Source organism: Amblyomma mixtum, chromosome 10 (genome assembly GCF_055824585.1).
Source record: "Amblyomma mixtum isolate Tamu chromosome 10, ASM5582458v1, whole genome shotgun sequence".
Lineage (NCBI taxonomy): Eukaryota > Metazoa > Arthropoda > Arachnida > Ixodida > Ixodidae > Amblyomma > Amblyomma mixtum.
This window is the reverse complement of record NC_143021.1, coordinates 59,399,664-59,423,052: the sequence shown is the minus strand read 5'-3', so window position 1 is coordinate 59,423,052 and position 23,389 is coordinate 59,399,664. Positions and strand designations below refer to the sequence as shown.

The following is a 23,389-nucleotide window of genomic DNA, read 5'->3' as shown; positions in this document are numbered from 1 at the left end:
CGCGCATCTTCAACGCAGTGCCCTACAGCCATCCTGCTTCGCCAAAACTCTGCAGGCCAAGAAGGAAACTAACATCGTCTTTATAATGATCCATCTCAACGCCCAGGAATCGTATCCGATACGGCGCCAAGGGTAAGCATTTCTTTATTGTACGCTAGAGTACATCCCAAAAAAGCAGCGCATCCCAGCAATCAATAAAGATGTGTTCTATTGACTGGCTTGTGACGCAACAAGCAGTCAGCACCTCATGGTAAAAAGAATCCCTTCTCCTCAATCCATGTTGTAACCGGCAGCGTACCAAAGTGCAACTTCAAGAAAAACGTCTTCACACCTGCCGGAACCATCATTTTCCGCACTCTTTTTAAAACATTTCCTCCTTGGCTTCCACTATAGAGAGACCGATATATTGGCTCGGAGAAGGCACAGTCAACCAAATCTTTTAACAATTTCCTACCCGTGACATCTGAAAAATATTGCAAACTGAAGCGAGCATTAAGAAACCGGAAAGCAAATATCACTGCTTTCAAAATCTACTTGCACTGTATCTCATCCCGTCTAAGTGGAAATAACATAGTTTCGGAAAGCTGAAGAAAGCCTCACTTGAATAAATGTCCGCCGGAAAGGATCGCGTTGGTCTCGAAGAAGCATAAATTTGGACATCACCTGCCTCAGGTACAAGTGTGGGAAGGAACGACTCCCTTTTCTCAAACGCAGAAATAAATTCTCACGTACAGTCCTATCCCATGAGGACTACCAAACAAAAACTGCGACCAGATAATCAAACTTTTGAAGACTAAGTCCAGAGCATGAAAGGAACTACAACAAATAGCACACTTTTGAAACCAGTCATACCTTACATAAATTTGCGCGCGCGAATACAGACAGTTCCTTTCCTGACCATTTCTGTGTACGCGTGGAGAGTTCTTGAATTTTCCCCTTCCGAAAGTCCTCGTTATCTCGATACTTGTCAAATGAAAGGCCCAGGTATTGGGAAGGGACATGTGGCCATTTTAGATTTGCATGAAACAAAGGCACTGATGCTGAAGTTCCCATGCCAAAGGCGCGCACATTTGTCCAGATTCACACCGCTATTGCTTACATCACAAAACCTGCGAACAACCGACATCGCATGTTCTATGCTGTGGTGGTCGCTACAAAAAATGCGACATCATCGGCTGTCAATACTTTAGTTTCACATGCTTGGAGTTCGAAACCGGGAATACAGCTGTTATTTATTACATTCCTACAAAGTGGCTCTAGGCACAGAACGAAAAGTAACGGTGACAATGGGTAGCCTTGTCACACCGATGCTTTAACGGCAAATCTGCCTCTGAGCTCTCGGTTAACAACCATATTCGTTTTACAGTTACTATAAGCCATTTCAACCCCTTTAAAAGAACTTCTCGAACACAGACATGCTCGAAGATTTTAAAAAGAATGTCACGATATACCCGGTCAAAGACCTTCTCTAAATCAATTTGCAACATTGCGACTCGCCTAAAGTCAGCGTCACAGCATTCCAGTATACTCCGAGTGACAAGAACATTCGTGAACATGGTCCGCCCTTGAATACTACACGTCTGGTGGAGGCCACCGAAGATGTCCATAACTGACTGTAAACGTTTGGCTAATACATTCACATTCAACGGGCCCCCCCATACAGCCTTGCTTCACATTGAATTCTGTCAGTGGCAGGCATATATAAATAAACGAAGTACGTGTATATGATTAGCTGAACTGGCGGTTTTCGGCTTCCTGTGGGCGTGATATTGCCGCTTGATGACGACACCGTTTTTTCTTGGGATTTCGGGGATTTTCTGCATCATCTGCGATTACAGACGCACACACCCGACGCCAGCATCTTTCTTTATGGGACTATAGTCGGATCAACACCAGAACGAGGCGGCTTTTCCACGTCAAAGAGCCCTTTTCCAGCCAATAGCGTCGGCCGTTTTTCGTGAGCCTGCTAGTGTGACAATGCCAAGAAGCGGCAGATAAAAGGGAATAGTCCCCTCACTGCATTTTGACGCTAGCTGCTTGGTGAGAATCGGCCGGTGCCATTAGACGGGAGGAGGTCCTTTGTCAAAGAAAAGATGCTTCGTTATTAAGTTTTATACGATTATAGTAAAGCTTTCTCACGCAAATGAAATCACACGACGTACCAGAACCTATTCGGTTTCTGAATCAAGAGTGCTATACAAGACACCCTGCTCAAAAAGCTCGGCGGCGTACATTGGCGCAGCCAAGAATTTACTTGAAAGGATGAAGCAGCACAAAGCGGATGTCAGACAAATGAACATTGATGGAAACGAAAACTCTGCAAGCATGTGACCACAATATTGACTACCAGAGAACCATTGTGCTTAAACCGCGCCCGCGCAGGGGATTCTTCATTGAGACTGTTTACCCCTCTGACATCCACGTTCTATGGTCAGTGATACGGCGGCTGAATGAACGAGAGCCTAAAAGGCAAGCAAACCGCAAGTCGTCCGAGGTGACACCTGATGAAAGGACCAAGAAGACTCTGGAACCTCGTGTTATTTCATTTTTTGGTTGGCGTTTTTGCCTCAGTTAACATAATTATATTTCCCAACTAAACAGACCTCTGTCGAGTGTTTTCTTTTCAACCTTGAGCATACTTCCCCATTTTTGCACACAGAACATGTCTTGATTGCGTCTTGTGTTATCATCATTTCTGCATTTTTATTTTCGCTTAGACTGGGGAGTGCTAAGCTCTACACAAAGGAACAACACACACAAAGGAACAATATGAGACACGATCGCAACAGTGGTTTTAACAAAAAAAGAAAGATTGTTTTTAGCTGGTCAATTCTAAAATTCACGACTTGCGAGGGTAGTTTGTATCTTGCATGGATTACGATTGTTTGACTATGTTGGCTGGTTTTAATCCTTTTATTTGTGTGTGTCCCATGTTTAGATGCGTATGAATATACGCCATGTCGAGAATAAATACAGTTGCTAATTTGCGCTCGTGTCTCGTGTTGTTCCTTTGTGCGTGTTGTGTGTGTGTGTACAGCTTTTTCCCTGGCTGTCCTCGCAACACCCAGTTGCGGAAATAAACCTTCAAACCTTCAAACCTTCAAACCTTCCCTGGTCTAGAACCTAGCACTCCCCAGTCTCAGTATGCACCACCAACTAGCCCCCTACAAAGCTATATTGACATTTATTTTCACTGTTTTCTGTTGACTTGGTCGGTGAATTCGCTTCCATGTTATAGCGGAGTTTCAACGCTCCTGAATTCAAAAGTTACAGTTATTCTTTGTTCCTTTATACGTGGCAAATTACGGTTCCTACTGTTTATTACGCCTTGCTTTCATACTTTGTAATATTGCTTCTGGTTTGGTTTATGGTTTATGGGGGTTTAACATACCAAAGCGACTCAAGGCTATGAGAGACGCCGTAGTGAAGGGCTCCGGAAATTTCGACCACCTAGGGTTCTTTAACGTGCACTGACATCGCACAGTACACGGGCCTCTTGAATTTCACTTCCATCGAAATTCAGCCGCCGCGGCCGGGATCGAATCCGCGTCTTTCGGGTCAGCAGCCGAGCGCCGTAACCACACAGACACCGCAGCGGGGCGTAATATTGCTTCTGTTTTCACACGTATTCCTCCCTTTCGGTTCTTTGTTTTGCTTGCGCGAATTATGTGGATGTATCAAAGTCGAAGCCGGAAGTTTGTCCTTTGTCTGTGTGGTCACAGGTCTCCTGTTCTTCACTATGTTCCTTGTTTTAAACAAGAAAGATTTTTTATTCTTCTGTCATGTAGTGGTGAGTCTTGCCTGAATCATCTGTTGTGCTTTTTTTCGTTTTAGTTTTTTTTTCAGTCCAATATCACTCCGTTTCCTGCCCAGAGAGCAACTGTCACAGAAGCGGCGGCATCCTGTAAATGACTGACGTGTATATAAAACTGATGCATAAAACTAATGCGTCAGTGCTTCTTAAACATGGTGTGGCCATGTAGCTTGTATGTCTCTATGGAAGAGCACAAACACCTGAACGCTGTTTCAGTTAGACAACCCCCTCGCTTGCGCAAGGGGGGGGGGGGGGTGCACGTGCTGCTTGTTTTGTGTACGTCTCACTTTTTCCCGGCAGAAGGTCGCCCCTAATACTGCCGAAGTGTTGAGCGGCTTTTGTGTATTCGTAAATATTTCTCATCTACGGGGCGACCGCTAGAAGGACAGAAGTTGTGGGCGTACGTGTCTCCCTTTTTGGTTGTGTTTTATTTTTTCTGTTCCTAGGTCACCGAATTCAGAGTCGAAGCCCAGGGCTTCTTTTTAGTTATCCGCTGATTTTTGCCGCCTCCGAGATGGCGGCAATGCAGTGTCAAAGTGTAGGTGCCTACGTGTTGTCCCTTTTGTGCGTGAACTACTTGGTATGCTTTTTGGTGAGTGCTATTTGGACACCGACTCTGTGCGTGCCCCGAGTGTCTCTTCAGCTAGCGCCCGAGGACTTTAAAAAGGGGCCGTATGGGCACGAACTTCAGTCCGCTCCCAGATGGAAAGGCAGCCGCCGCGTACTCCTGGCACTCAGAGCCGCCGCACCGCATTCTCGAAACCGCGAACTGCTCCAGAAAGAGCGGAGCCTTCGAGGGCCGCCCCACTTGCGTGTTTGTGTATGGACTGCCGCCGCGCTCCCCGGTCAACTATATGTTCGTTCGCCTTTTGAACTTTCTCTTCTACTGTCGCTAATTGGGCTCTCGCCTTCGGTCTGATCTTTGCAGAGAAGTGCTTACTCTAATGTATAACTTAATTCAGTGTATTTAATGCGATGTGTTTTCCCTCATTTGTTTTGTAGGATGCACAATACGCCTCTGGGAAAGCTGTCGTATTATTCGTATCGAAGTTATAAACGTTCTTTTGTTGTTGTTACCTCTCGACACGCCGCTGTCTCATTCATTACGTTTACTACCGGCTACGCCGGGCATCGAACGGCCACTCCGTCATTGTCATGACTCGGTGATGACCACACGTGATCACCGAACCCGTGACAGCAACCAACCAGGCATCGTTCTTTATTTATCTTATACGTTGTGCTTTTGCGACCTTTTTTGTCTATTGTCTAAACAAATGGAGACCGCCTGTGTGTTAGACGTGTGATGTCACGGCATGTCACTTGTATATAATAAGTTCGACGCCGGAATTCTCACACCGCAGCACTTTTATTGCACTTCGTTGTGGGGCGAGGAGCCGACAGCGCAGGCATACAAATATTCGCGACTAGTTCGCCATGTGGAGGGTAGAAAAGGTAGCAATGAATGTCCGACCGATCTCATGGTACGCTGCAATAATCTGGTACCCTTCCACTATGACCAATATGCACAACTCAAAAAGCGTTACAACAAAGTCGGCAGGGCCACTTAAGACTGGTTACGTGTGAAAAGCGCTGAGCCTGCCCGTTCAGTTTGAAAACGCAGTCGCCGCGCAGAGCGGCGTTCTTAAACCCCATGCCACGCAGCTGCCAATTCTACCTCTGCATGGCTTTACGTAGCAGTCGCCACGACGCCGTCGTACCGCTTTTGGTACCTGCGCCAACTTCTTGAAGCAGTCGCCACCGTACTGCGGCCCGCGCTCCGACTTAAAGGTATCGCACGATAGCAAATGGGTTAATAACCACATATGCAGAAATGGTCTTTTGCTACTTAATATTCATAGATCCCTGAGGGTCCTCATACCACTCCTGCTGTAAAGCTGTTAAGGTTAATTGGTGCGGCAGAGCCCTAGGATCGCATGTGATGCCGCTAGCGCGATTTGTGCAATCCAGGTTGTCCAGAGCAACCTTGCCGACCAATCATTAATTTAACCACCACCTGCCAGGGTGCATGAAGACGGCATTTTTTACTAGTAGATAGAGTATTAGCATGTACACAGAGAAGGGTTTGCGAAAAACGGGGCAAATAAGGGATACCCCCTAGAAAACAACCGGTCAGATTCCTACATGGCGACACCTCCATTGCTGGCCTTCTCAGATAAAGTGGCTAACCGCCTGTAACTAAAAGGAATCGTTTGTGTTGCTTGAAATTCTTTTCCGGACTAATCAATGAGCATTATAATACTAACATCGCAAAAATAATTTGTTATTCTAGTGGCTACGCTACATGCATGTGAGGTTCTCTTTCAATAAAACCTTTATTAACAACAACTAACTGCTGTATTTATTCCTGTTTTTTTAGAACCATTAACGAACGGAACAACCGTGCTGATGATCAGCAGCACTGAATTCGTTATCACTGTTTGAGTCACACCTGCAACAGTTTGCGCTTCCTGAATGCACATCTACTTGGAAATTGAAATTTGTTCCCTCGATTCCTTAATTTCGATTATAGGCTTGTGCGCGGTGACAACACGCTGCTGTCCTTTGTAAATGTTCTAGTCATGATGTAGAATGATGCAGTAATTTTGACGGTGGTGACAGCTAGCTTGCTGTATTTGTATTTTTGTCATTTCTTGTTATTATGCAGACGCATGGCACCATCTCCCATAGTCTTATTTTAAAGATCGCGTATTTATAAATAAATAAACATTACTGCTCCTTACGCTGTGAAAAACCACGGTTCATGTTGTTTACCTGCAGGACCCACAACGTTTGCGCTCAAGACACAGCAAAGAACACTTACACAGGCGGTCACAGTCAGATGCCAGCTCGAACCTCTCCTGATTGACGTAACCTTGTATCCGTGTTGAGGTGCATGGATCACTGGGCGAGGCTTCATTCGAAACTGCACCATGTGGAAATGTGTACTGTAGTGCACGCGAGCTCTGTTTTGCAGCAACGATGTCGTGTCATTGGATTAGATATGTTTTACTCTTAAGCAGACAAATAAATTGGTGACTTAAGTAAAGAGCTTCCTCGGAGAATAGAAAAATCAAAAAGCACCAGAAATGAAAATTATTGGGGCAAGGATTCTGCCGCGGCTCGTTTAAATATAATAATGCACATGAGCTGACAGACACTGCGTAGCCAACGGTGTTGAAGGTTATATTGCTTTAAAAAAATGCACTTTCTGGTGCACATTGTGCACGCTTTAAAAAAAAGTAAACTTTGTGGTGCACTTTGTGCTTTTCATGGCGCTGCAGCTTTGTGTTCTCCAACTTTTTTGCAATGCACTGAGAGCAAAATTCAAAAATATTTACTGGCTTCCTGTTGCATAAAACCTTTTTTTTCAATTTGCACTCTCGGGAACGCATTTACGAGGAAGTCCTTATAATCCCACTTGCCTTGAGTTACTTTTTGCAAAGTTGGCCGTACTAGCCCCATTTGCAAAGTTGCCCGTACTAGCCCCAATACGCTGCGCTGGAATCCTATATAACCATATTGTGAATTCGGAACGTTGTTTAATGCTAATATAATATTATGTGAATTGGCAACACTTAAGCTCCCACACAGCCGATCCACCACACTCCTAATACCTTCTCTCAAACGCTGCTCTTAACTACTGAATTCCAAAGGTTGCGATATCTTAATTCAAGCTGCGGAAGGTTTTCTCTCGCATAAAACCCCAAAATCCCAGTTTCGGTTAAACGCGAACTTCACTTCTTCGTTTCCAACTCTTCATGTCATTGGACAACATATTTTAGCTCTACTATACCTTGCCGCCGTTAGCTTTGTTTGGTTTGGTTTATTGGGTCGAACGTCTCAAAGCGACTCAGGCTATGAGAGACGCCGTAGTGAAGGGCTCCGGAAATTCTGACCACCTGGGGTTCTTTTTAACGTGCACTGACATCGCACAACACAGGGGCCTCTAGAATTTCTTCTCCATAGAAATTCAGCCGCCGCGGTCGGGATCGAACCCGCGTCTTTCCTGTGTCACTGATGTTGTTATGCTTTCAATAATTTTGTTTAATATTACATGGATATTGAACTTTCGGAGAATAAAATTTCTGGCTTGGTGTGTTTAACCGAATGATTTTACCATTTTCCTTTTAATACAAAGACGTCTCCATGCAATGCTCGACAGGGATTTGGTTCAGCAACTTTTTGCCTATTTGTAAACCTCTGTACTTTGTAAGTTCTTCACAGCTGCAAACTTAAGTTTTAAAATCGTGGATTGCTTGCCTAGTTGGTTTATGATTAAGGCATTTTCTTTAAAGTTTCAAAGTTTGAGTACAGAATGTTCCCTTCGGGCACCAGTCTCATCACCATAAAGTTCTTGAATTTGGGATTTTGCTTTAGAAGGCATCTCGCCTTTTCTATTTCTGTATGCATGAGGGATCCTATTACCAAGGCACTATCTCAGTCTGCGAAAGAAGCTTCTGCGTATAGGTACGAACTGTGTGAGCATAGAAAAAAAAGAGCGCGAAATAACTTTAGGGACCTCTATAGGAAACAAGGAATTCAGACTGAAGTCTCAACGACTGAAAAGTCATTGTATATTTTGTCAGACGGAAATCTCAGTGCCCGTGCGGCTTGTTCATGGTGTTTCTCAAGGATACGTACTTTTCATTGACGACATATCGCGCGAAGCCTCCTGCGAGGGGATCGAAAGCGTCTGAACGTGTGCGGGCAAGATTGTCAATCCTGCGGTTGCCTGATGCGTCGGATGCCCATCCTGCAGGAATTTTGAGGATGCCTGTGCCAGAGAGAAAAATGCAAGCAGCTGACTGCTGCTCACTGCTGAAAAATGCATGCAAAATGTGGGGCCTTTGAGGCAAATTTGCCTGAAGTTCGTATACTCGTCTTTATCGGTTTAACCATATTAAAACCCTACAATTTTTTTTACATAAAATATGCAGAACATTGAATATGAAGCGGCGTATGACACGACTGCGATTTCTGGGAAGATGGTACATCATTCACAACCTCTTTTTGCTGTTGTCTTCTTGATTAACAAACCTAGCAAATCTTGATTTATGGGCTAACACTTCAACTTCTATTGCACTGAAGGTAGACATCACCAATATAGAAGACAATTTTATTTGGTTTTAGGGGCGTCTGACTGGCTGTACTTGTGTTTGTGTGCGTGAGTTTTTTTTATGGTGTGATTTCCCGGTCACCGTTCACTTCATGATTTAAGGACAACAAACAGGGGTGGAAGATACAGAGGGCAGTGAGCACGCTAATGTCTCTAGCCTGTTTTCTTCTTGGTGTTTGCATTTTTACATATCAGTGAGTTTATACGAATTCGGTGGCTCAACCCCGCACATCATTTCGTTAAGTATACTGTTGCACCTCTTAATTTTATCGACAATCTTAAAAGCGGTACAGACTCAATATTTTTGCGTGTCCGTATTTTTCTTTGAAAAGGCCGACGGGGCTAATTACCACAAAAATGAGCTTAAAACACCATTGCGCAGCGTGAATAATTTATCTCAAGCGATTTTGTAAAAGCAGTTCTGGTCTCGGTCGTGTCAACTCTGAAGTGCACCTTGACGTCAAGGTCGATCGGCGACCCTGAACTGGTACGTTCTAATTGAAGTAACGGAACGTAGCCGGTGGGTGGAACAAAGAATGAACGTTTATTGCTTGGTTTTACTGGCTTTATAACGACACAGCAAAGGTCACATGACTGGTCCTGATAAGCAAGAGTGCGACACGTAAGAGCCATCCTGCTCATGCTATACATCACCGCGCGTGCTTGATAATGCTAGATCCCTTCCCCCTAAGCCGGAGTAAGCGAGACGATCTGGAGGCTTCCGTATGCGAGTCGAACGACGTGGTGGTTGTTGGTCTTCGGCTTGAGAGCTGACTTCCCGTGCCTGCGGGCCTTAATCAGCTTCTGCCTGCTCGGAGCTACGCTGAGCTTCTTCGTGGGTCCGGACTTGGCTCGGCTTGCTAGGTGACGCCCCTGTGTCGAGCCGTGGCCCGAGTTTGTCCACGTGGCGCCGCTGCTGTCCCTCCGGTGTTTCCCGTGTAACCATACGTGCTCTCGTCGTGGACACTACTGTCGCCGGCACCCACTTTCGACCAGACTGAAACTGGCGCGACCATACATGCCTTCCCGGTTGAAACTGTGTCGCTGCTTTTGCTGCTTCAGGCACAGGTTCGAAAGAGCCATCATTTCCTGTGACCTTGGTGTCTGTGAGTGAAGCTGTCAGCCGGGTTCGGGGACGGAAGCCCAACACTAGTTCCGCTGGCGATTTTCCTCCTTCCAACGGTGTCATTCTATAATGGAATAAAAACTTGATTAGTCGTTCTTCCAACGTGCCTGCCGGATTCTTTCGAAGCCCTTCTTTTAGTGTCCGCACGGCCCGTTCCGCCAAACCATTTGACTGAGGATGGTATGGGGCTGTTCTTATGTCCATCACGTGGCTTTCTTGCAAGAAACTGGATATGGTGGCACTTGAAAACTGTTTGTCTGTTATCAGATACTAAGCAGTGTGGTAGGCCAATACGTGCGAAAATCCCTTGAAGTACCTGAATGGTGGTCTCCACTGTGATGGTCTTCAAAGGTATGGCCTGAATCCACTTCGTCTCGGCATCAACGAACACGAAAACTTGCCAGCCACTGATGGGGCCCGCAAAATCCATATGCAACCGGTACCATGGTTTGTTGCTCGCCGGCCATGGAGACGGCACTGCAGCAGCCGGCATGGGCCAGCATTGTATACATTGAGGGCAACCATGAACCAGCACTTCGATGTCTTTATCTAATACGGGATACCAAAACAACGCTCGCGCTGTGCGCTTCATGACACTGATACCGGGGTGACTGTCGTGCAGTTCCTTTAGCATGCATCGTCGCGCCGCATCCGGCAACACTACGCGATGGCCCCAGTAAATCAGATCATGACTGGCCGCGAGCTCCTTCCGGCGAGAAAAGTACGGCATCAGGTGTTGCTGTGCTGCCGGTAAGTGCCGCGGCCAGCCGCGTGAGATCCACTCCCTGATCTGAGGAAGCGCCTCGTCCGAGCGGCTTAGCTATGCTATTTGCTTAGCGGAAAGGACCATGGAATCTAGACTCCGCGTATACAGCACGTATTCCATGAGCTCTTGGACTCCTCCGTCACCCAAGCACGGCAATGGTAGGCGACTAAGCGCGTCTGCGTTAGCATTTAGCTGTCCTGGGCGGTACTCGAGATCATAATGGTAAGCCGATGGTAGCAATGCCCACCGCTGAATTCTTCCTGTGGCCATGTGCGGAATTGGCCTATCCGGATGGAACAGTCCTGTCAGTGGCTTGTGATCCGTTACCAGAGTAAAATGCTTCGCCAACAAGTAGTCCCTAAACTTGCTGACGTCGAACACCAAGGCCAACGCTTCTTTCTCCAACTGCGAATAACTCCGCTCAGCCGCTCAGCGCTCCTTTAGCCAACAGCCTGTAGAGTAGAACCAGCGTGGTTGAAAGGTTGGGTAAAAATTGGCGTAATATGTGATCAATCCCAAAAACCATTTTAGCTGGCTCACAGTCTCCGGTCTTAGTGCGGCGGTGATGGCTTCCATATTCTCAGGAGGGTGTAGACTAGTTGCATCGATCTTGTGCCCCAAGAACGAAACTTCCTTCTCGCGGAACCTGCATTTATCACGGTTCAACTTCAGTCCGTTTTCGCCCAGCCGCTTGAAGACTTGCCGGAGAGTTGAGGCGTCATTCTGTTTTTCGGCAATAATGATGTCGTCCAAGTACACCTTGACGCGAGGGAGGCCTTGCAGAACAGATTCGAGGTGGCGCTGGAACAATGCTGGAGCCGATGCAATTCCGAAAGCGAGGCGGTTGTACGCAAACAACACTTTGTGTGTGTTCAACACGGCCATTGTTCGTGCCTCATCGTCCAGTGGAAGTTGATTATACGCGTGTCGTAAATCCAAAGTGGTGAACACCTCGCCCCCGTACAGAGATGCGAAGATGTCCTCAATTTCCGGCAACGGGTACTCCTCCAGATGTGTCGCTGAATTCACGATTAGCTTGAAGTCACCGCAGAGCCTAATATCGGTTTGGTTTGGTTTGGTTTCTGGGGTTTAACGTCCCAAAGCGACTAAGGCTATGAGAGACGCCGTAGTGGAGGGCTCCGGAAATTTGGACCACCTGGGGTTCTTTAACGTGCACTGACATCGCACAGTACACGGGCCTCTAGAATTTCTCCTCCAAAGAAATTCTAGCCGCCGCGGCCGGGATCGAACCCGCGTCTTTCGGGACAGCAGCCGAGCACCGTAACCGCTGAGCCACCGCGGCGGCCAGAGCCTAATATCACCGTTTCGTTTCAGTGCGTGCACGACGGGCGTAGCCCACTCGGAAACTCTCACTGGTGCCAGCACTCCTTCCTGTACTTGGCGGTCGATTTCTGCAGACACTTTTTCCCGAAGCGCATAGGACACTGGTCGAGCCTTGAAAAAGCGTGGTACAGCGGCCTCCTTTTTGTGGAGTTTCACGGGCGGTCCCTTACAACAACCCAACTTCTCCTCGAAAATGTCCGAAAATTCAGCCAGAAGTTTCGCTGTCTCTGTGTCACCGTGAACCACATGTACGTTCTGCGACTTGCATTCTTCCACTAGTGCCATGCCAGCATTCCGGAAGGCTTGGATGGTGTTCCGGCCGCACAATAGGGATTCGTCGCAATGCACTACTACGAGCGAGCTGTCCACTTGAGTGTTACCGCATTCGACTTTCATGGCCACCAGGCCTAAGACCGGCAGCGGCCCCAGGAAGCACGACAGGCGTAGTGAAGTCTTCTGCAGTGCCGGCCACCCTTATCGATGGTTCTCGAATACCCTCCTTGGAATGACGCTGACAGTGGACCCTATATCCATCAGCATGCGCAGGTTCCGGCCTTCCCAGATGAAATCCCTTTCGAATGGGCGTGCGGACTGGTTACTACTGTAGCTGTGAGCCACCAAAGCGTAGAGCATTTCATCTCCGCTTGCGTCAATGGCGTCTAGCTCCTTCGCCGCGTAAGTTCCCGAGATGTTAGCGCGACTAATGGAGCACATCCTTGCCAGGTGTGCCTTCCTGCCACACTTGTGACACGTCGCTTTCTTGTGTCTATACTTCCGAAGCATGGTTCGAGCCACATCTCCAGCCTTTAGTTGAAGCTCCTTTCTTGCACTGCCCGGACATTCGCTTCTGCGGTTTCCGCTGCTAGAGCAAAAGCTGCTGCCTCCGCCAGGTTCAACTTATTTTGCGACAACATGTATCGTCGAGCTTGTTCATCACGTATTCCGCAGACAATCCGATCCCGCAACATGCTGTCCAAAAACTACTGAAAACTGCAATCCTTTGCGAGGTGTCTCAGATCGGTGATGTAGTCCCGTACCTTTTCGCCTTCCGCTTGGTTCCTCATGAAAAAAGCGTAGCTCGCTGCTATCTCATTGGCTTGGGGATCGAAGTGGTTATCCAGGTGCTGTACGGCGGCCTCGTAGCTCGGGCTGTTCACCGATTCCGACTGCCACTGGCCTTGAAGCACGCGAACCACGTTGTCACTCAGTGCCGACACCAGAAGCGCACGCTGTTTCCCTGAATATGTGATGCCGTGACCCTCAAAGAAGGCCTCCAAGCGAACACGGTAAGTGCTCCAGCTACTGGTCGTGTCCTCGAACTCGGGTGGCCTGGCTATCATCGTGCAGCTGTCATTCTCGTTGCCACTGAAGTAACGGAACGTAGCCGGTGGGTGGAACGAAGAATGAACGTTTATTGCTTGGTGTTTCTGGCTTGATAACGACACTGCAAAGGTCACATGACTGGCCCTGATAAGCAAGAGTGCGACACGTGTGAGCCATCCTGCTCTTGCTATACATCAGCACGCGTGCTTGATAACACTGCATCACGCGTGCTTGATAATGCTACACTAATGACGTCGGCGTCTCCCGAAAGCACTTGTTGCTCCTGTGAACAACCACTGCGTTTGGTAACATCAGAGCAAATAGGGTAAGTACACTCGACGTCACTCGATGAGGATGGAAATGCAGAGCGGCTACTCGGACAGCATTAAAATTCTGATGCTTCAATTCACACCTGCGATTGAAACAAGCCAGATGTCATTCTGGAACGGCAGTCAAGCAAATCGTATCGCTCGTTTGCATTTAGAATGTTGTGTCTGTATGCCTTTAGGTGTGAGTGACTCTGTACGCCTGTAGAAAGCGGAGGAGATGCGAACATAGATTTCCTTCACAAAGCTTATTGTGAGGAAAAACTTTTTTCACATAAAACATGATTTTACCCGAATTTCGCACCCCACGCAGATATAATAAATAAAAGACAGACGTGTTTCACAAACGCGAATTGCCAACGCGAAACAAGAAGGCCCGACAAGTAAACTAGCGCCCTCTGGTGCTCATTTACAGCGGTGTTTTGCATTAGTTTCAGATTACTGTATTTTGGTAACTTTCAGTTACCACGTTGATTCCGTAGCGGTCCTTTCAAACAGGGCAAGTTAAGAAAGTACTGTTTGAACACAAGCGGCCAGGATCCAGGAACAGAACTCTGTCCAGATCTTTTTTTGAAACCCAAGCTGAACTAACGTCTTCCTGCTCAAGCACTGTTGCTTATTTCAAACGCCCGCTCTATTATTGCATGCTATAGTGTACACGCAAAACGATTTTTGATTGTGAGACAAAGAAATGTAGATTACGAGGAGCTTTAATGTGCCCGACTGAATAACTCTATAAAATGAGAAAACAATAACATAACTTCGTAAACTGCTTCGTTGTGTAACCTGTATTTGCAGGTGTTCTAATATATTACTCTAAGAAAGAAGAGTTCATGTTGTGCGCCACAGTGAAGCGAACACATTTCTGAACACATTTCTCCTCGGAACGTCGGAAAATCCCGAAATTTAAGCGTATAGAGAGAGAGTAAAATCATTAATAAACAAATATAGAGGATGAGCCGGCACATCTAGTGAATGCCGGCAATCTCCCGGTCCGCGTCCCTAGTCTGGGATTCCGCAAGATCCCGCTTCCTCGCGAGCCCGATCTGCGAGGGCAGCTTGCGCCGTCGCGCTCAAGCATTTCAGGGGAAGGTCTCCCAAGCCTTTTTAGTGGGGTGGGGGGGGGGGGGGGGGGGGGCTGATTTCGGCCGCGGCGGTTGAATTTCTTTGGAGGAGAAATTCTAGAGGCCCGTGTGCTGTGCGATGTCAGTGCACGTTGAAGAACCCCAGGTGGTCTAAATTTCTGGAGCCCTCCACTACGGCGTCTCTCATAGCCTGAGTCACTTTGGGACGTTAAACCCCATAAAACCAAACGAAACCTTTTTAGTGGGTTGGGGTGGGGAGAAAAGTGGGTACTGTGTTGACAGGCCCAGACCATGTAGGCCAGAGAACAGAGTTCCCCTTCGTGTGGGCACAAAGCATTAATTTTCGGGTCATAGCTAGCACCGGTAGGCGTTCGTCTATAGCTGTCGCAGAATGTGTTCGTCTGCTTTGGACAGCCCCTTTGCCAAGGGAGGGAACTGGTGATGCCTGTTTTGGCAATCGTTGATGATTTCTCGAAACAGCAGGAGCGGTCGGCTTGGCTCATCGGCTGGGGAGGACGCGTAAGTATGTGCCCGGGGGATAAGTGCTCGAGCAGCCGCATTCGCAGCTTCGTTTGCAGGCAGGGTGTCGAACCGGAACCGAACCCGAACCCGAAACCGGAACCGAACCCGAATTTTCGCCCGGAACTGGAACCGAACCGAACCCAAATTTTTTTCGCCATCTTGGAACTGAACCCGAACCGGAAGGATTCAAAGGAACCGTTCCGAACCGGTTCGGGACTCGGTTCAGCCGCCCATTTTGTGCAACACGGCATACTTTTTTTCTTTTTTTCAGAACAAATGGCATATGTCAGGGCTTAGATTTACTCAGCGAAAGCTGTCGGCGCTATAGAGTGCGAAATTGTCATCCAGTCGAAATGGCATCCAGGTCAACAACAAAACTGAAAGAAGTCTCGTGTCTAGGAAGAAAGCTAATTGGCGTTTCCTCAATGTGCTTTTGGTAATTGTAAAGTATTTTAAATCAGATTACGTGAAATGTTGGATTTTATAGTATCCCCATTTCACGTGCTTACGCACAGCTTTACTCGTATTGTTAGCACTGCTTTAACTCGTAAAGCACTGAGTGAGAATGGTTTCCTTTTCTTGGTGTGGAGTACCATAAATATGTGAATCACAGGTGCAATGATCCAATCACGTTGTGCAACGTTTACTTTCTGAGGTATTCCTTGCCTCAGATAGCAGATAATAAATAAGACCCCTCATGATGGCTCAGTGGCTGTGGTGCTCGGCTGCTAATGCCAAGGTCGCGGGTTTGATACCGGTGGCGAGGTCGCATTTTTATAGCGATGAAATGCAAAAATGCGTGTGTACTGTGCGATGTGAGTGCATTCTGAAGAACCTTAGCTGGTCTACGCTAATCTAGAGTTCTCCACTACAGCGTTCCTGATAGACTCCGCGCCGCTTCGACGCGTTAGAACACACATAATACTATTATTACAAAACAAAGAAATATACATATGTGTTTTCTTTTTAAAGAATCTGAACATTATTTGTTGCACGTGACGGAAATAAACAATGAAAGGCGGGCATGTAGCAGCGGTACGATACTCAGAAAAAAAATAGTGATTACACAAAGAGGCAATGCGGAAATACATGCGCTCGCTGAGATGTGAAAAACGCCTAGAAAGGTGCCATGTTTTTAAAGTCCGCGAATTCGCGGCAAAAACTGAATTGTTTAAAATGTCTTTCTTTCCGAAAACCATTAGAGAATGGAACAGACTACCGAGCGATGTTGTGAGTGTGACATCAAATGATGCGTTCTTTCGTTCTTTAATGATGTGATGTGATTGTGATGTGTTCTTTTGAAGTGAGATGTACATGGTGAAAGTTTTATGCTTGTAACTCTGCCTGCGAGCGGAGGTGTCATGTGTGCTTCTTTGTTGTACATTGCCCCCCCCCCCCCCCCCACACTGTAATGCCATGGCGCTGTGGGTTCCTTACTAAATAAATACTAAATAAATAAATACTGAAATGAAACGTAACTGCGATGAAGTGATTTTCGATAATGTCGATGCACTGAAATTGTTCTGCTTATATAAAAAAAATGCCAATCGCTAGCGGGCAGCTTCGTCACGCTGTTCTCAGATTGCTGTATCTTGAATTCTCTGACGGGCGGCTTATATCTGCCTCTCTGCCGCACATGAGGGAAGCCAACAATAACCGAAATCAAGGAGCATAGGGGATGTACATTTTTAAAAGTAATTGGTGGTGCTCATCAATAGGAGCTTAAAGAGTAATTACTTTTAACGATAATTGATTAAACTGAAAAAAAAACACTGCGAAAATAGGATCCGAACCCTTGTTCGAATTTTGCGTCCGGTGCTCTACCAACTGAGCTATAGCGACGATTTTCTTCTTTATTGCATGGAAATAGTGCCGAAAAGGAAAATCGGAGTAAGCCCATGCCATAAAACACCAGGCTGTGCAATACGAGCCCACCATACCAATGCAAATCCCCAACTCCCTAAACATCAGAAGTCTGTGAGGCCCACCCATGCATCTAGATAGGTGAGCCAGCAAGGCGGCCCTTCCAGGGCAACGCATACTTCCCTCACCAAAGCGCACTGCTCACGGAACAAAGATTTCGATGACCCCGGTGATTCGGCGGCGGTCCATCATACGGCTCTTGACAGTAAAGATTCACAGCAACATAAATAGATCACACGGCACAACACAGTTTTTCTACACCGGAAAGAAACGGGTATAAATCCGTGTGATTTCAATGCCCTTCTAGAGTGCACTTTCGCCGAAATTATGTCGCAGAAGAACGTAGCATCATTGCAAAGAATAAAACAATGGTCAACGGTCTTTGGCGCATTGCATACGCGGCAATTTACCGTCCATGACACAAACATCTTCTCAGCATGAAGTAATGCCTTGACAGGCAGCGTCGGTGTGTGAATTTTAGAGAAGAACGCTTTTGCAGCAGACGAAATAAATGTACATTTGCTTTACACGTTTTTTAAGGAACTCCAGAAAAGGTTGCCGATACAACAGTACAGGATACAAATGCCCTGTAAGTACCTGAGTCGTCTGCCTTCTGGAGAGACTATATAGGTATAATCTAAAGAAAAGCGCACAGTGAGGAAATTTAAAATCTCCGCTACTTCCGCGCTGCGGTGACGGCTGTCTAATCTTTTTGGCTTTCGGGGGTGCAACCGGGGTGTAGTGTAACCGAACCATCAGAGTGTTCACCAGCGCCACCCTCGTCAATAGCAGCGAACGTAATGCGTCTTCTTTTACCGAGAGTGCCACATGAAAAACGTGGTCGAACGGTGAGGGCAGAAGCTGTGCGAGAACCCTCGCTTCGGGTTGTTTGTGTCTTAGGCGAGAGGCTTATGGTTGGTTCACATGCAAGCGAATGGCCGACTGAGCGGCGCCTCGCCGTTCACCACCGCGACGATTCAAATACAAGTTATTGCAAAGCGGCGTCAGGATTCGCTAGCATTTACGCGTTATTTAGTGGAACGCTTTGCAATGGCACACGTGCAGCATTCACAGCATTCCATCTCAGGTAAAGCGGCTGCAGGTAGATGGGGCATTTTAGACCGAAGCTATTATGCGCCCGTTCCAGCGTTCCGCGTAGTAGTCGGCGTAACCGGTTGGCCAAGTAGCAGAGCGAATTAAACGCCACCTGGAAGGTGGCTTCCACGGGAAGACCCCCAGAGCGGCTAGCAGCATAATACGCCACATGCCAGGTAGCGTGTGATCAGTTGCGCTTAAACGTCGCATTACGACAATTGCAACCATCTGTCAATTTTTTTGCCAGTGAGTGCCCGGATGTGCGCCCATCAGATTATGCACGCGTTTGCATACACATGCTTAAGCGCACGCACGCATGCACGCACGCACACGCGCACGCGCACGCACATGCACACGCATACACCACGGAAATTTTTGAATTTTTGAGAAAGGGGACTAAGCTGCTAACGCAGTAAACAAACCTACTACAATACTCTAACCCTGAGTGGGAATCGAGCCAGTGGCGGCGGGCGCAACAGAGAAGCTTCGTTCACTGAAGCCTTGGGCTACTCGGCCATCTTCGAAGATTGTTTTTATTGTTGCCGCATGCATGGAATATCAGGAAACTCTCTGACCTCGTCTTGCCTTACTTGACTGGGTCGAATTCCGCGACCTCGGCATACGGCCTCATGCCACTATCACTCCCTTGCTCTACCCGCACATAAAAATTCCTGAAGGCGCACACGTCAAGAAAGGGCGATCAGTCAGGAGGTTGAACTTTCGCAGCATATAAGTTCTGAGCTAAAATGAACTGTTCTCTGAACAGTGACCTCGCCGAAAGTGGCGATTGTGCGTGTTTATAAAGCATACGGCTTCTTCACACGCTAAGCAGTCTTATTAACAGGAAAAGTTCACACGGAATTCCGGTGTCCTTCATTACTGGCACAAATCTTACAGTGTAAGCCATGACCTCAATATCCTTTTTAAGAGACTGCTGAAGTGAGCTATGTCTCAAGCGAACATAGCGTCACAAATAATTTCGTTGTTCAATAGTTCCTCCTTGCTTGGAGATGTTGCAATTCACTGATCATGGCACAAACGTCCGCTTGGCTCGATGGCATGTCCTAAAACGTAAGGTCTACTTTTGAAGTCTAAGAAAGGTTTTTGGGGCCTATTGAATGTACATCCTCTGAACTCGCCTTAATATAAGGCCGCCAAGAAAGGCTAGGTAAGGCTACACGTAGAGGAAGTAATGACCGATCAGAACCTTTGTCAGCTGCCTTCTGGAGAAGCCGTACAGGTATTCTCAGGAAAAGCGAATACTTAGGAAATCAAGTGTATCAGCACAAAATTCCCTCACGACCATGAACATAAAATACAGATAGCATTTAGTCACTTATTAAGCGAAGCTGTCAGGAAACGGTGGTTTTCGGTTTCGAAAAATAAAAATCATGAAACAGGTTACTGGACAAAAACTGCACGAATGACTCAGCATACTGTATCAAGGTAGCATTAAATTCTGTCCACGCATGGGCTCCCTTTGAAAGCGACCCAGAAAAGTAAAAAAGATTCTATTTAACGAATTTACGATTGTCCTCATGCAATGCACCAATTGCAACATATTCACAGCGCAACGTCGCATCGAAGACGTCGAAAGTTTGTGTCCGTACAGACACGAAGAGCCCCCAACCAATGCAAGCCTGCTTTTTTATCATATTGTTTTCATCAGAGCAAGAGACGGAGACGACATCAGCATAGGACAAAATTTTAATTTTACACTGTCCTAGCGACAAGCCACGATTAGCTGTGTTTTTCAAGAAACTGAGCTATAGGTGATTGAGACATATAATGCGTGTTACAAAGACGATGTAGAGCAGGAAATGAAAATAAAATATTTTTGGTAAACTCTCTAGATGTATGCTGCAGGTGTGCCAGAGGGGGGTGACTGGCAAGCCGCTTTTGGGGTAACAGAAAGATGTCTTGGCTGTATATACCTGCAAATACAAGACAACTTCCGCTCATAGTGGGCGCATGAGGCGGTCCTGATGGCGCCCGCTTAAGCATTTTTCGCTGGAGAAATTCCCGATTGACGCAGGCTTCAAGAGAGACTTATTATTCGCCTGACGGGGACTCCCAAACTGCTGAAGCTGAAAGGTTTTGTAGATGAAAAATCCATCAGCTTTTCTTTTTATGTATCTCATCAGATAGAGTCTAGTATATATGCATAGCCGGTGTACACTAATTCTGAGTTCATTTGATTTCGCGGCTCTTGCGTAAATTTAAATTTTTTGCCGCGGACAGTAAAACATCTCGCATTGAGCAAATTTTGCACTGCTGTTTTACATGCTGATATCACAAAGAAAAGTAAACAGCAAAACAAGGTTGAACAAAAACCTACGTTCAGAATTTTTTTATAGCCTGAACTCGTTTGAACCCGTTTGAACCGGTTCGACGCTATCCGGAGCGGTTCGAACCGGAACGGAATGTCGCTCCGGAGCCGAACCCGGAACTGAACCCGAAAGGCGTGAACCCGAACCTGAACCGAACCCGAAAAAATTCCGGTTCGACACCCTGTTTCCAGGGAGTCCCTATGGGCCGGTGCCACACGGTGTGTCTAAGTGTGGGTTCGGAGTATATCACAGGCTAGAGCACATACCTCACTTTTAACATAGCTCTTGTGAGCGAAACGCGAGTCAGAAATAAGAACCTTGCATTGGGAGAATGCGATCGCGAGGGCGATAGAGACTTCTTCAGCCCGGTGGGCACTTTCGGCGCGGAAGGCGAGCCCATAAGTTTACATGTTCTGGTGCACTGCGGCGGCCTTGTAGTGGCCCGATGGAGTCGGACCTGCGACGTCGACGTAGAACACGCCGTTTTTAGAACCACGGGTGCACTCTCCCGGTGTCGCCTTTTGCGACAGGTCGCATTAGGGCGGCGCCTAAAAAAGTGCGCACAGTTGCTCGAAGAAACCGAAAATGCTCCCGACACTTTCGTCGGCGGTGCTTTCGCTCACTCCAAAAAGCGACAAATACCACTGTTGATTAACAAGCAGTAGTAGTTTCGCATCTTTGATTAATAGTTGTAAATTATTGCAGATATGTTTATTTTTTTTCACGCAATATAATGTAGGTACTAGAATCAGTATTTATAATGCAATACTGATGGCTCTTATTTAAATTTATCATTAGATTTACGAGTGCGATTGCGGTTTAAAACGTGATGAAAATGGCGCTTGTCATGTCGGTTTCTGAAACATAATGTCGACCAATCAAATGGCATTACTCCTCAATAATGCGTGTACGAATGCTGTCATGTACAGAGGGCAAAACACATCTCTAGAACGAGAGAACTGTGATTTCCACAGCTCCCAAAGCAGCTGAGGCAGGAAGGCAATAAATGGCGATGAAATACAATGAGTTTAACTGCACACGATTACATCCAGACCATTTTTAACCAAATGCTGTCGCCAGGTAGCGCGTATTCAGCCAAAAACACGCCCATAGCGTTTTCTAGTCAAGCGTTTTGCCCTCTGTACGTTTTATGTCTGCTTTGCTAGAGAGGCAACTATTCATGGGCACTAGCACGGCTTATGGCCTCGTCCACAGCTCTTTCCAGCCACATCGGTGGTTGAAACATGTGAACGACAGCACGGAGGTGTTTAATGTTCAGTTGTATATTTGTAAAAGTTGTCGCATTGCTTTAAATCCTCCTTGGCTCGTGCGGACACTGTTTCGTGGCGCTAAGGTGCATTACAATTCCTTGAAGGGTGATGTAGCCGCGAGCGCAAACGCTGCAAAGGCCATCTGGTCGCAGCGGGCAACGTCTGCTTCGTCATCTGTTTACGACAGTGCAAAGTAAGTTCGCATGGCAAGCTGCACCCGGCTCAGCGGACGGTAGCCACAGTGCTGTGCTCTTCGGCAGCCGCTAATGCCGCTGAAAAGATTCTTCGGGCAAGGCAAACGGGTCGCGATGCCCGCGGGTACAGCACTCTTCTTTGCGGCTCAAAAACCAGGCGAGGAGAATGGGATTCATGACGTCTGGTATCAGTTTCGTAGCCCATCACCCGCGCGAACCTCTTCAGCGTATTGCGTTGTTCGACAAAGTGTAGGAAATGGAGGCGACGTCACGATGACGTAAAAGGAAAGCGGATCTGTTGTTGTCATCAACGTTCTTAGATAGTTTCAGTTTCGCAGCTCCCTATACTCGCCGCTTGCTGGCGTGCCTAACGTGGACGTCGCTGGAACTAACGGCGCTGCAGTCGCGCTTTTCTACACATCTCGCGTGTCGTCCGCTACACTCCTAAAGAGGGGCGGCGCCGCACCCATAACTGCAGGTAAATGAATTTTTTCCGGCGTGAGCAAACAAAAATATGGCATAACTGCAGTTGGTACATGGCGAAAAGCTGTACCGCTTGGAGGGCACAAAGGTACAACCACTGGGGTTGGCGCGAACGATATATGAACGAGGCACTGCACGAGGCACGCTGCCGTTTTCTTCTTCGCTCGAACATGTCTTCGCAAACGCATGCAACGCGCACAGATTAGCTGCTTCGAAAAAAAAAAAACTTAACAGTGTTTGCGATGAACAGGTTCCGACTTCGTAGGCTGTTCATCAAGAGTTTTATTTACTCCTGCACAGATCTTTATAAGCCATCTAGATGTTTCCATCAGACAGTTTTCAAGGTCAGTGACAGAAGCTACAGTTTTGAACAGCTGCTTGTGCAGCTTATTGTAGCCGTTCACGAAGCAGCCACCATCTTCCTCCACGACAACAGCCTTGGGAATCAGTTGACGGCTTGCCGCTATCTTTCTGCAGTATAAAACTGCAGACACCTTCCCAGCTATTTCGTCCTGCTTGTTGCCACTCCGTAGCTAGTACAGTCGCAGTCGCCAGGTCACCAATCGTCAGTGCAGTCGATGTAATACTGGTTTCCGCCGGGAGGGAAAGAGGTATCAGCTCGTTCGGGCTGACTGCCTCTACGCAAGGCTCGCCTGAGGAGGACGTATACT

The 23,389-nt window shown here is 47.1% G+C and overlaps 1 protein-coding gene and 1 pseudogene across 1 annotated transcript in view; both read right to left on the bottom strand.

Moving 5' to 3' along the window:
• LOC149325895 (histone-lysine N-methyltransferase PRDM9-like) overlaps window positions 1-23,389 on the bottom strand; it is a 176,711-nt gene that overhangs the window by 114,332 nt on the left and 38,990 nt on the right. The window contains exons 5-6 of the mRNA XM_089562818.1: window positions 8,456-8,588; window positions 6,636-6,737 (exon numbers count right to left, since the gene is read on the bottom strand). Of these exons, the coding sequence (XP_089418944.1) occupies window positions 6,636-6,737; window positions 8,456-8,588 (235 nt within the window). The remainder of the gene's footprint in view (window positions 1-6,635; window positions 6,738-8,455; window positions 8,589-23,389) is intronic.
• Window positions 9,724-11,707, bottom strand: LOC149325897 (uncharacterized; annotated as a pseudogene).